At 43.5% G+C, this 12,096-nt stretch overlaps 1 protein-coding gene across 1 annotated transcript; it reads left to right on the forward strand.

Annotated features, from left to right (window-relative positions):
- Positions 1–924: 924 nt before the first annotated feature.
- LOC308078872 (coiled-coil domain-containing protein 39-like) lies at positions 925–3,633 on the forward strand (the record flags this gene model as incomplete). The annotated part of the gene is made up of 1 exon (XM_080420215.1): positions 925–3,633. One exon carries the CDS (start codon positions 925–927, stop codon positions 3,631–3,633), a length of 2,709 nt encoding a protein of 902 aa, XP_080276341.1.
- Positions 3,634–12,096: the final 8,463 nt, after the last annotated feature.

Genomic DNA, 12,096 nt, shown 5'->3' on the forward strand with positions numbered 1-12,096 from the left:
GCATCTTTCTGTGTTCATAACTGTCCTAATGGGCGATAAGGCTATACCATATTGTTTCGAGAATTAAGCCTAGTTTATGATTCAGTGAAAAAGTGTCACTTACTACCTGCCAGTTTTAACACTTTTTATGTGAAGAAAAACTAAAAGCCTTTTTGAGGCATAATTGAAATGAAGAAAAAGGGACATAATGCCATCGTTGTCTAATTTAAAAAACAAACATGACAGTTAGCTTAAGAGTGCTGTGTGACTAAGATGCTCGAGTCATCTGGACAAACTGACTGTGCATCTATTAAATAAATTCCATAACATCACTGAAGCTGGCTCTACAAAACTTGTCTCAAGACCATTAGTTCCAGGATGCGAAGTAGGTGTGGTTTGCTGCAGAACACACATAATAAATTGTGCACACACCTACATATTTCGCTGGCACATGAAACTTTGGATTAGTGAATTCAACAGTGGAAAAGAGAACAGCAGAGAAATCCTCCAGGTCGGCACAGAATCACTGGCAGTGATAACGTAGCATTGGAACTGTTTCGGCTGGAAAGCGGCATAAGAATATCTAGTTCTATTTTAGAGAGAAACGTATGCAGATAAGAACGTAAAAGTTTTAAACACCAGCTTAGATTACAGACATAGGGAACTTAAGGGAAGATTGTGTGAAACTCAAGCTACTATACAATACAAATTCAGGACTTGCCTGCGCAAATGGGCATTGTTCAGCAACAGTTTGTGCTGTGTGTGATGTCTGACCGAGTGTGGGTTGAAAAGACAGACATTGAGATATATTGATACATTGAAAGTGATTGAGTGACAGAGCGAGGGAGGGAGTGAGCCAATGAGAGAGAGGGAGAAAAAGAAAGTGAGTGAGGAGAAAGAGAGAGTGAGGGTAATTGTGTGAATGTATTTCAGTGGTGTAGGAAGATGTTGAACACAGTTCGTACTGAAGTAGGCTGGGCTGATGGCTTTGCCCTACCCATTTTAAATGCTGAAAACAAAGCTTTGGAAGATGAGATTCAAAGGAAGGAAAGGTTGAGGATACAGTTGGACTACAAACTTGGAGGATGGAAGGACAAAATACAAGCCATGTCTGAACACTTGAAAAACTTGAATCAAGCGCTGTCACAAACTCAGGCTCTCCGCGTGGCTCGACAGAGAGGGGCAGATTCAGACAAGCACGTCAGAGCCCTTGCAGAAAGAGAGGCGGGTCACCTGCGTCAGGAGATCGGACAGCTACAGATTGAGTTGAATTTCTTTAGGGAGAAGAAAAACTCGGAAGAGAATGACATCTTCAAGTCTAACCAGAAACTAGAGAAGCTCCGTAACCAGCTGAACTGGGACCAGGAGACCCTGGAGGCCTGGCTGGACGACTCGGCACGCAAACATGAGGACACCATGGCCATCATCAAGTACGCCCAGCAAGATGAGAGCAGGATCAGGTTTCTCACAACAGCTATAGAGAATAAGTCACTGGAAGCTAATAAAAAGCATAAAATGCTGGACAATGCAGTGACTGAGACGATATCAGCACAATTCAGTTTCGACAACGCTGCAGAGCATTTCCGACAGGCTCACCTAGAGAGGCAGGAACTAATCTGTGAGTGGGAAAACACCATTGCACATATGAGGAAGCGAGATAATGAGATGCAGCAGTGTTCACTGCAACTTGCCCAAATCAACCAACAGATTAGGGTGAGGAGCCATACAGTTGAAGAGAAGAAGACGTTTCTGAAGAACGAGATAGAGGACAGCAACAAAGTTCAGAGGAAGATAGTTATGGCCAACTATCAGATGGAACAATTGGAACAACAATACCACGAGCAAGAGAACAAATGTGCCAGTGTGAAAGTCACATTGGAGACTCTCAAGCCCTCAGTGAGCAAAACTGCCACAGACGTGGAGTCTATGAGGTTGCAGATAACTAGTGAAAAGAAAAGCATCCAGGACAAAACCAGCAAGCTGAAGGAGGCCAAGCTCCACAATGTTGCATTGGGGGAGAAAATGATGATGATAAGGGAAACGGTCCTCAGCATGGAAGAGCTGGCTGCCCAGATGGAGCAGCTCTCCAAAGATGAAGAGGAGGCCATGTATGAGTTGGAGGTCCAGATAGGACGCCAGGTGGAGGCGCTGGCCTGCGCTCGTGAGGACCTGCAGAATCTAAGGATGAAGGAGAAAGACCTGGTTGCCCTGCTGATAGCGAGCAGGGCTGCACTTTTGGGCCTGGACAGCGATCTCGGCAAACTGGACCAGGATCTCCTCCAGCAGGACACCGTCATCTACAAGCAGGACTTTCAGATCCAGCAGCTGCAGGGGAAACTGGCTCAGCGGAAAGACGACAAGGGCAAGGAGGAGTTGATTTTGGTGAAGAAGACAATGGTGCTGGATGATGCTGTCAACAAGAGTAACAAAACAGCCAACATGCTGAAGCCTGAGCTTGGACAACTGGAGACCGGCATCCTCCGCATGAGGAAAGTATTAGAGAAGGCAGCAGCAGGGACGAGAGATCTCAACACTACGATAGAGGAGCTCCGACATTTCATTGGAAAAAGAGAAGAGGAGGTTGGGAGCATCACATGTAAGAAACAGGACATCATGGTGGATCACAAAATCATAAGTTTGCAAATCAAGCAGCTGAGGGCCCTGCTCTACGAAAACGAAGACGAAGTGCTGTCTCAGGAGACGAGGAGGCAGAAGATGAGAATGCTCATGAGGGAGAGAGAGAAGGAGATCAGGGAGCGCAGGGAGATGCTCAGCAAGCAGGTCAAGACTAACGACCAGGAGAGGCAGATAGTCTGCATGAAGGTGAACGAGACACAGTCTAAGATTGACTTGATAAGGAAACGCTACGAGATCCTAGCTTATTCTATGTACACTCCTGAAGGAGAGGTGATGTCAGAGGCTTACTATATCATGATGGCTGCCCAGGAGAGAGAGGAGCTCAAGCGAAAAGGAGACAGCCTGGACAGGGAAATCCACAAGAAGGAAATGGAGATAAGAGCATTCGAGAACTTATTGCACCTCGCACACAGCTGTAACTCCAGGTACCGCAAAACTTTCACCAGTGTCACTGAGTGTAGGGCAGAAAACCTGAACAAGCTGAAGTTGGAGGAGCAAGAGAGAGTTGCTAATGAGAAAGTCAAACACAAGAAAAGACACATCAAAGAGCTGCAGGAAGTCATACAGCACATGGGCAATCCTGGCAGTCTTCTGCAAAACAACGTTTATGTGCAGAATGAACAGATAGAGCAGACAGAGGCACAAATTGTTCACCTGAGAAAAGGGCTGGCCTCTCAGAATGAGAAACTGGTCAGGGTCACAAAACAGTGCTCCAGGCTGATCAAAGAGATCCGCTCATCCAGTACGACCACAGAGGAGACGTTTACAGAACAAGACATTAGCCTGGGGGAGCTGAGAGACTTCAATAAGACAGTCAACAACTTGCTGCTGGAAGTTACGGATGAATACCCAGATCTTAAGTTGGCACTGCAGATGTACTTTCTCCAGGCCAAACTGCCCCTTCCTTCTGCATCCACATCCAGTAGAGGCTCTAGGACCAGCTCTGCCCGCAGCTCCATCTCTCTGATGTCTTCCATATCCTCAGCCAGCAGAAGTCCCATAACGTCTGTCATGTGATCCTCCACAGACAAGGCCATGGACCTGGGGCTGGGCCTCTCTGTGGCCCCCTCATGGACAAAATGGACATCCAGCGCTTCAAGTGGCATCGGCAGCAGTAGGCAGCAGAGCATAAGCTTGAAGCCCTGAATAGCTGAAAACTGAAGCAAACAACATTTTAAATACTATTATATATAATAATATAAATACTCAGCTAGCTAGGTACAGTACAGTTGAGGTGATCCTCGCAGGGTTTCACTTTCAACACACACTGCAGTGTCAGTATTGGGGCATCTGGGCAGAGTCTGGGGATCCAGTCTCGTCTATAATAATTCAATAAATAATAAACAACGTGTTGTCTAATAACGGCGTGGCTTATGTGGATCTCAGGCTTCATTTGGCAAGTCTATATCCATGATGTATGACTGCGTAAGGTTTCAGCCTGATTTGACAGCCATTGACTGCCATTATAAAATTGAAGCAAAATCAAATATAAAATCTAAATTCAAAAACAAAACTCAAAAACTAAAAAAACTAAAACAAGACGTTGGGGCTCTCATGTGCATCTCAGACTTAATGTGGCCAGTCAATGATATCAATGATCTATATTACGTATCTATGTATCTATGTAGACCCATTGATTTCCATTTAAAAATAAAAGTAAAATATTTTAAACTAATATAAAATCTTAAAAAATGCAAGAAGATAAATCCTTGGCCATACTGACAGCATCCAAAAATGCGCTGATTAGACAGACAGACAGACAGAATGACAGGCAGGCAGGCAGGCATGCAGGAAGACAGACAGACAGACAGCCAGACAGACAGGGGGAGACAAGGCGAAGATGTTGCTGAAGTGTGGAAAGAGCTGTGGAGAAGACAGGGTTGTTCTAGAGGTCCTGCAATTATGTCAACATTATAAACCTCATGCTTTACCTCATAATGCGTATGGACGATCCAGGCCAATGGAGCACCCTCAATATTGTTCCCAGTTCCAAAATCCGGAGATCCGACATAGACTGTACCAGGGTATCTCTAATAGGGCCTTTATTTGCCTTGACTGCAGAGTCTCTCTTCGTCGTCCTCAGACGAGCCCTCCATCGGAGTCTCCAGTCATCTCCGTTCTCCATACATCTGGTCAGCTCCTTTGTGCTTTCTGCACCAGCATCTTTCCTTAGTACATCCACGTGTGTTGGTTCCCACAGTACGAGCTTTTTGACCAGGAATTCTCGGTGCCGGTGGCAGTGGCCGGCTAGTCTCATCCTCCCGACTGCTATCTTTTCTGATACACTTTGGTAGTGCCCCGTACAGACGCTTGTTGGTAATTTGCTCGTCCTGGTTGATGTCGAGCATTCACAGCCGTAGAGGAGAACGGACTCCACAGTTGCAGAGAAGAAACTGATCTTGATGCTTCGGGGGGAGGTTGGACTGCAGGGTACTGGAAGTAGGCTTAGATTAATGGATTCATAATGAATGAATCAAGGTTTTGAACTTAGTAAAATATACTGGGTACATTTGTTGAAACAACATTCTCAGCTATACCATTAATAGCCATAGCCAATAAAATTCATCTACACACAAAATATGAACTAAAACAAAAACGGGATACGTTTCTGTCCATAAATATTAGAACAATTTGACCAAATGTAGATGACAAAGCTATCACGCTAGCATTAAACATTAAGATAAACAAAATGTTATCAGGGTATCAAAGTAAACGTAGCGCTTATATCACTACTGTTTCTTTCCCCCCTGGCCCATATTAGAGATCGGACTTTATCTATTTGTGTCGAATCCCCCCCTCTCTCAACTTTTAATTGAGTACCAGCCACTACTGGAGGAAAAGTTTGTTTGCGTCCGAGTTCTCCTTTGGTGAAGAAGACTTTCAACAGGATCCATCCAGTTCTCGGTCCTCTCCTGAGAACAACACAGACGTCTGCTGTAGAGCAAATCATTGCACTGTGGCGAATCATAGAGGGGGTCAAAATCACAAACTTTCCCGCAGCGATAACCTTCATTTTGTTTTCCGCAAGGCGTTTGACTCGGGGCATATGGGACACCAAGGAAGCTTGTGAAAACTGTGGCTGTATCCATGCACACACTCCCAAGCCAGGATCACCACGGCCATCCACTGAGCTGTTCGACTCTGTTACGACCCCCTGTCTAGGGTAGGGAAGGCAACATAATAATGGAGGACAACAGCTCTTTCAAAAATAAATTGCTTTTCTTTTCTTTTTTTGAGCACAGACTTTAACTCTTGTTGTCTTTTTTAAGTGCAAAATGAATTCAGGGTGCCGGTTTACAATATAGTAAAAAGGACTAACTAATAAAGAAACATTACCCCTAACCTAAATCTTAACCAAAAGAAAATACCCAATTTCTAAACTTATCTAACTAAATAAAAACGGAAACAAACAAGGATCTGGATATACCAAACAAACTTACCTAACACCCCTACAGTGAGTAAGTATTGACAAAGAATGAATTCAAAATATAAACACAACTGAAGGACTCGAAGTTAACGAATGGCAAAACTAACAAACTAAACAAAAAGGTTACAAAAGGCTGGAGGACAAGAGGGTTTGAGTCTCTGCTGCTGTTAAGCTGCCAGTCCCCCCTGCTGCTAGGGCAGAGTGAGGCTTTATACAGTAGGTGAGGACTCCAGATCACAGCCAACCATGGCTAGGGCGTGGACAGGGATGTCGAACGAGAGCAGGGGACAGGGCCAGAGGCTGGACCTGTCAATCTGTAGCACAGCCTCCATACAATCAGCCACTTCACACTCACACCAGCACCACACCCATCTGCACAGCATTCACACCATTCTCCACCTTAAGGGATACAGAAGGGAAAACATTAACAATATAACACAAGCCACAAATACCACAATATTCCAAAGCATCATAATTATACCAAAATAAACCAAATACAAATATATAATAATGAATACAAAAACGGCTGGCCGTAACACCCCCCTCTCTAAAGAAAACTTCCCCCAAAAGTTCTCTCCAGAAGGGGCTAAACGAGAGACACATCAAACTCACCATCCTAATTTCAAATGAGGTCCCTCAACTTCCAAAGCTGTGAATATGCTCAAATCAGTGATTAGAATAAATGGTAAAACACATGAAGTACACCTCGCTGTTTTCTGTAACATGGAGGATGTATTACAAAGCCTGGGTGGCATAATAGCATACAAAACCATCTGAATAATAAAAACACGACTACAAATGTATGTGAGGGTAAAAAAAGTTACTACGAAATGTCTGTGCATGTTCCCCTAAAGAAGGCTCTTTATCATTTTTTTTTAAAAACACGATTTTTTTTTTGTTATTTCCAAATTTCCTAAATCACTTTTTAGCATATTTACAAACGAACGAAGACAATCCATAAGCACACGAAGGGGAGGAAAGGGGGTACGAACGAAGTTCTCGAGTGGGAAAAATTGAATATGCGATTACTGAGTGGGTAATAAAGGGACTCAAAAGAGGAAACGAGTGGATAAGGGGCACTAAGGTTCTTCTGTCATGTGAACCCTGTGATTTAAATTTTCCTATAATTAGTAGAAGTGAGAGTGTCAATTCCTTGTGTCAATTGCGTTTTTATAAGATGATAGTCTATTCAAAGAAGACAATGTGTCCCCTTTCAGCCCAGGGTCTTTGAAATCCTCCTATAATTTGACAAACCTCTGTAGTGGTGGTGTACTGGTGTAGTGGTGAGGCCAAAATTGGTTCTGCCCGGTTCTCCTCGGTGGCTGGAGCAGTTGATCTGAATTTGTACACAGGGAGGGGGTTCGCGACGCGACGGCACGCGTGCGGGGGGGGGGGGGGGCGCATATCCCCCCACGGGTATGGACTAGTTGTCTTAAATATTCACTTTTCACCCCTGTTTGGCATCATTGGATGTGACAGTGAGGTTTTCTGCACTAGTTGAAATAAACTTGGCTCTTGCTCAAGAGTGGCTCATGGCCAGATTTATTCTTGAACTAAAACTGTTAATGCTAAGTCTACGCTAGTTTTTAACACTTGCGCTATGACTCATTTTCAGTCCTATTAAAATAAATTGTCCTCTGTGAATTGAAAAGAGTTTGCTAAATAATTGTTTTGTTTTGAATGCCCACTGTGCATGGTCTGCTTAGGCCTATATATTACTTTAAGAACCACACAGCACTGTGTGCCAAGGCCTGAATTCTGTCATTGACCTTCTACTGTGCCTCTGCTACGTTGTCTCCCTTTCAACTTTAATAGAAAAAGAAAAAAACACAAGACATAATTGACTACTCTCTGCCCTTTAAAAGTGTAGTTGACCCAAAAATGGAAATTCTGTCCATTATCAACTAAGCCTCATGCCAAGTTGAAACTCATTTCAGGATTTCCTTATCCACAGAAGGAATTTGCCAGCAAAATTACATTGTAGCTTTCCCTAAAACAGTTTATGATTATGACACCGATTCGCTTTTATAGTTCCAAAAACTGCTAAAATAAATGGTATATTCCCTTGAGGGAGGGAAGCTCACGTCTGACAATGCGCTGGGCCGTCTACTCCACCATCTGCAGTGTGTTCCGGTCAAGGACGGTGCAGCTCCCATACCACGTGGTGATGCTGCTCTCTCGATGGTGATTCTTTTGTAGAATGACCTCAGTATGCAGGGACTCGCACTGGATTTTTCATGCGACGGAGGTAATACACAGCTGAGACTCTTGAGACTTTTTGACGAAGTACGTGGCCTGTTTGTGGTCCTCGACTATGCCCAGGAACTTGATATCACAGACCATCTGTAGTCCGCATTCAGCGATCCTGGGTCTTTCTGGCGTTAAGATCCTTTTAGGATTATAACCATTCCGGTTCCCTAACGATTCCCTCTTTACGGCCCGATTCCTTAATGGTTCCCTTTAACGATTCTTACGAGGGGTTGCAAATGAACCCTTACAGGTCTGTAACTCTGAGAGTGTGCATAAGGCCATTTGGTTCCATTTGCACACGCTCAGATTTATGGCACGCTGGGCAAGACCTAGCCGCTTGAGTGTCTAAACGGAAGTATCGCCCAAGGAAATGACGTTGACGCTTTACAAATCTGTTTACATTCTCCGAGAATGAAACGAGTGTTGTGATTGGTCGAAAAAGATTGTTTCCGGGGGAGCTACTTACGACGGAAGTCCCGCCTCTACAGACACACTCTGCTTTACGTCGTGACCAGGCTTTTCTCTTTGCAGATGAGTAAGGCTGGGAACGAGGCTAGAGTTATGGTGGTCCTTGAAATTGTATAGCAGACGTGAAGTCCCCATAGCCGCTCTGACAGTGTGATAAAAAGCGGTTCCGGAAACAGCTCCAAATGTGATGGAACCGATTCCGGTTCCACACTGTTGGATCCGGTTCCTCCGGTTCCTTCGGTTCCGAATCCCAAACCTAGTGAAGAGCCTGGTTGTTCTCCTGACACCAAAGTCTCAGTGATCTGACCTCGTCCCTGTAGGCCGACTCATTGCCATTGACACTCAGGCCCACTTGTAGATTAGCTGCGTTCTAAATGACTTGAATATGAAAATGAAGGTTTGATTTTTATAGGAAAAAAAGCTGGCATACAAAAATACAGAAACGATCTCTTGGCATCACTTGGCATTCACGTGTGCTCTCTGGTAAGCTCAACATTACACTGAATAACGGCAATAGAATCCTGGGATTTTCTTACATCCTGTTTTAGCCGCAAAGCCTTATAGTACATGCAGTTTCTTAAGTTAACCCTTTGTTAGGCAATACAATAGAAAATGTATGTCAAATCAATATCAATCAATATGATACAAATGAAATCAATATCAATAGACTGTATTAAATTAAATCAATTATTGTCTCCGCCGGAGGCGGAGAGTATGTTTTCGCTTCGTCCCGCTGTGTGTCCCCCCCCCCCCCCAGCCAAGCTAACATTGGTCAAGCTCCACGTGACACATGACAATATGTTGACACCAATGCTTTTGATTGGCTAGAGGGACGCATGACGAAATAAAATCCTATAAATAGGTGTGTCACTTCAATAAGCCATTTAAGTGAGGTAAGACAGGATCAATCAGTCTTGATTGGAACAGTACCTTCAAGTACAAATTACCCGTCCGTGCGTGTGTGTGTCCCTCTGAGAACACCTAACATTGGTCAGTTTCACGTGACATCACAATATGTAATATAAATATATAAATAGCTTAGACGAGGAGGAGAGGCTGAGATCACACAATGAAACTAACTCCCATCACGCAAACTGAAGAAGCAGCAAATCATCATCTGAAACCTGATGAAGAAGCAAAGGCGCAGAAGGCCAAAGCTAAGAAACAGAGAGAAAGAACACTAAACAGAGACAAAGAATCCCTAAATGACAAAAAACGAAGACGAGCCACAAATGCTGACAACATGACACAGCAAAGTAAGAATCAGAACATTCCTAGAGAACTATGGTTAAAGATAGGGTAAGTGATTTCATTTGATTAAAATAGCACGGGTCTGCTGGCGGAGACTTGTGCTCCGAGGAGCACATTTTCTAGTTTTAACTCTGTTTTTAACTATACATAATGATATACTTTTTAGAAGCTTTCAAATAAATTATGCAAATGAAACCCATTAAGTTACACCACCACCACTGTCATGTCATCACCATACTTGATGATGAGGTTGGAGCTGTGGGTGGCTATGCAGTCGAGTGTATACAGGGAGTTGAGGAGAGGACTCAGCACGCAGCCCTGAGGGGCTCCTGTATTGAGGGTCAGAGGGTCTGATGTGATGCTGCCCATTCTCATCACTTGGCGGCGGCTTGTCAGGAAGTCCTGTATCCAGTTGCACAGGCCTATATAGGTCTCTGAGCTTTGTATTGAGCTGGGCATGAACTGTTGTGTTGAATGCTAAATTATTACTCAGCATGTCTGAGCATCTTTGTACATTGTGCAATCCTGAATGTTAATTTGACTCAATTTAACTTGAGTTACACGTGGATACATTATCGCTGAGGATTTGACTGTGTCTTTCTTGTTCCATTATACTCTGTTCTTACCACCTGCCATTCCAATTACAGATCACACGAATGAGCTTTAAGAGTTTAAAGGGAAAGAGTTTCAATTAGGTTCTTTGTGAGAGGACTTTAAAGTATCCTATCCTGTGGGAGGTCCATATTGTTTTGAAGTGCAGTAGGCATAGTTGAAAGACTGCATGGGTTGTAAAAGCTTTTTGATAAGATTAATTAATTGCGAATCAATTGGCGCTGGACACAGAGTGAAAGAAACACAGTTTAATTATCTATAATTTGGTGACTTCTGGTTTTAGCTTTGTTGTCAATACTATTGTGTAAGAGCCTAATAGCAACACTGAAACAGAGGTAGTTTCTTGTCTTGCCCTGCCCACTTTTATTTCAATGTTGTGTTGTCAGAAATGAGTACTAATTCCTGACATGTCTCATTTATTTTTCTTCACTTTGTCATTCTATACCTGAATATGAGTCATCCATACTATATGGCTATAGTAAGCTGAATTGCTGAGCTGTATCGCAACTTGAAATGAAACTTGATTAAATACTGCACAGGGGAAATAAATCAAATATTTAAAAAACAAAATATGGGCTGTGGCTGAATTATGACAAGAACGTCTGCAAAGAACTGTAAACCTTCTCCATGAAATACACACTGCACAAAATGCATCTAAGAGTTGCCAATGCCGAGACTATGTTTTGCTTTTGCCCCCTGTCTGTCCGTCCGTGTGTCCGTCCGTCCGTCTGTGTACAGCTAATCTCCGGCACCGTTATAGCGCGATCGGCGTAACTGTACGTGCACACTCCCTGGAGGCCAGAGCAGAACCTCTGACCCAAAGTTTTCACATCGGCCTGTTAAAGCGCCACCAGGAGGCCGATTTTTGCAAAACTCATTATTACTCCTACAGATTTTGTCCAAACATCACGCAAATCGGAGCACCTCATCTCTATAGTCATGTCATCAAGACGGACCTATCCAATTTTTCATATTTCATCCTGATTGGCTAAGATTGACATCTACCTGGCCATGGCGGAGACCTGTGCTCCGAGGAGCACATTTTCTAGTTTAGTATAGTCTTATGTAACAATACATGTATGTTCTGCAATATCTGTTATTGCCAACATCATCATGTGAGACATACATGCAAGGCAATGGTAGTCCCTTGTTAACTGTGCCACTTTATCTTGTGTCTCTGCAGGGATGCCATAAATAATATTCCTTGTATGTTAATCTCATACATGATAATAAGGCATTTCTGAATTCTTAAAAAAGAAGTAAAGACAGTAAAGGCCCTGACAGATAGAAAGCACAGTGACGTTTGCCACATGAGGCCCCTTGCTCTTAATTTGAACCGCTCCGCATTGGCCCAAATGGAACGTGGGGGACTGTAACACATGCATGCTCACACTGACTGGAATGGACTGTATTTATATAACGCTTTTCTCCAAGGCATTTACAATGTATTTTACATTTAATTATCATCAGAC

This window comes from Gymnoscopelus braueri, assembly GCF_963280865.1.
Source record: "Gymnoscopelus braueri genome assembly, chromosome: 22".
Taxonomy (NCBI): Eukaryota; Metazoa; Chordata; class Actinopteri; order Myctophiformes; family Myctophidae; genus Gymnoscopelus; species Gymnoscopelus braueri.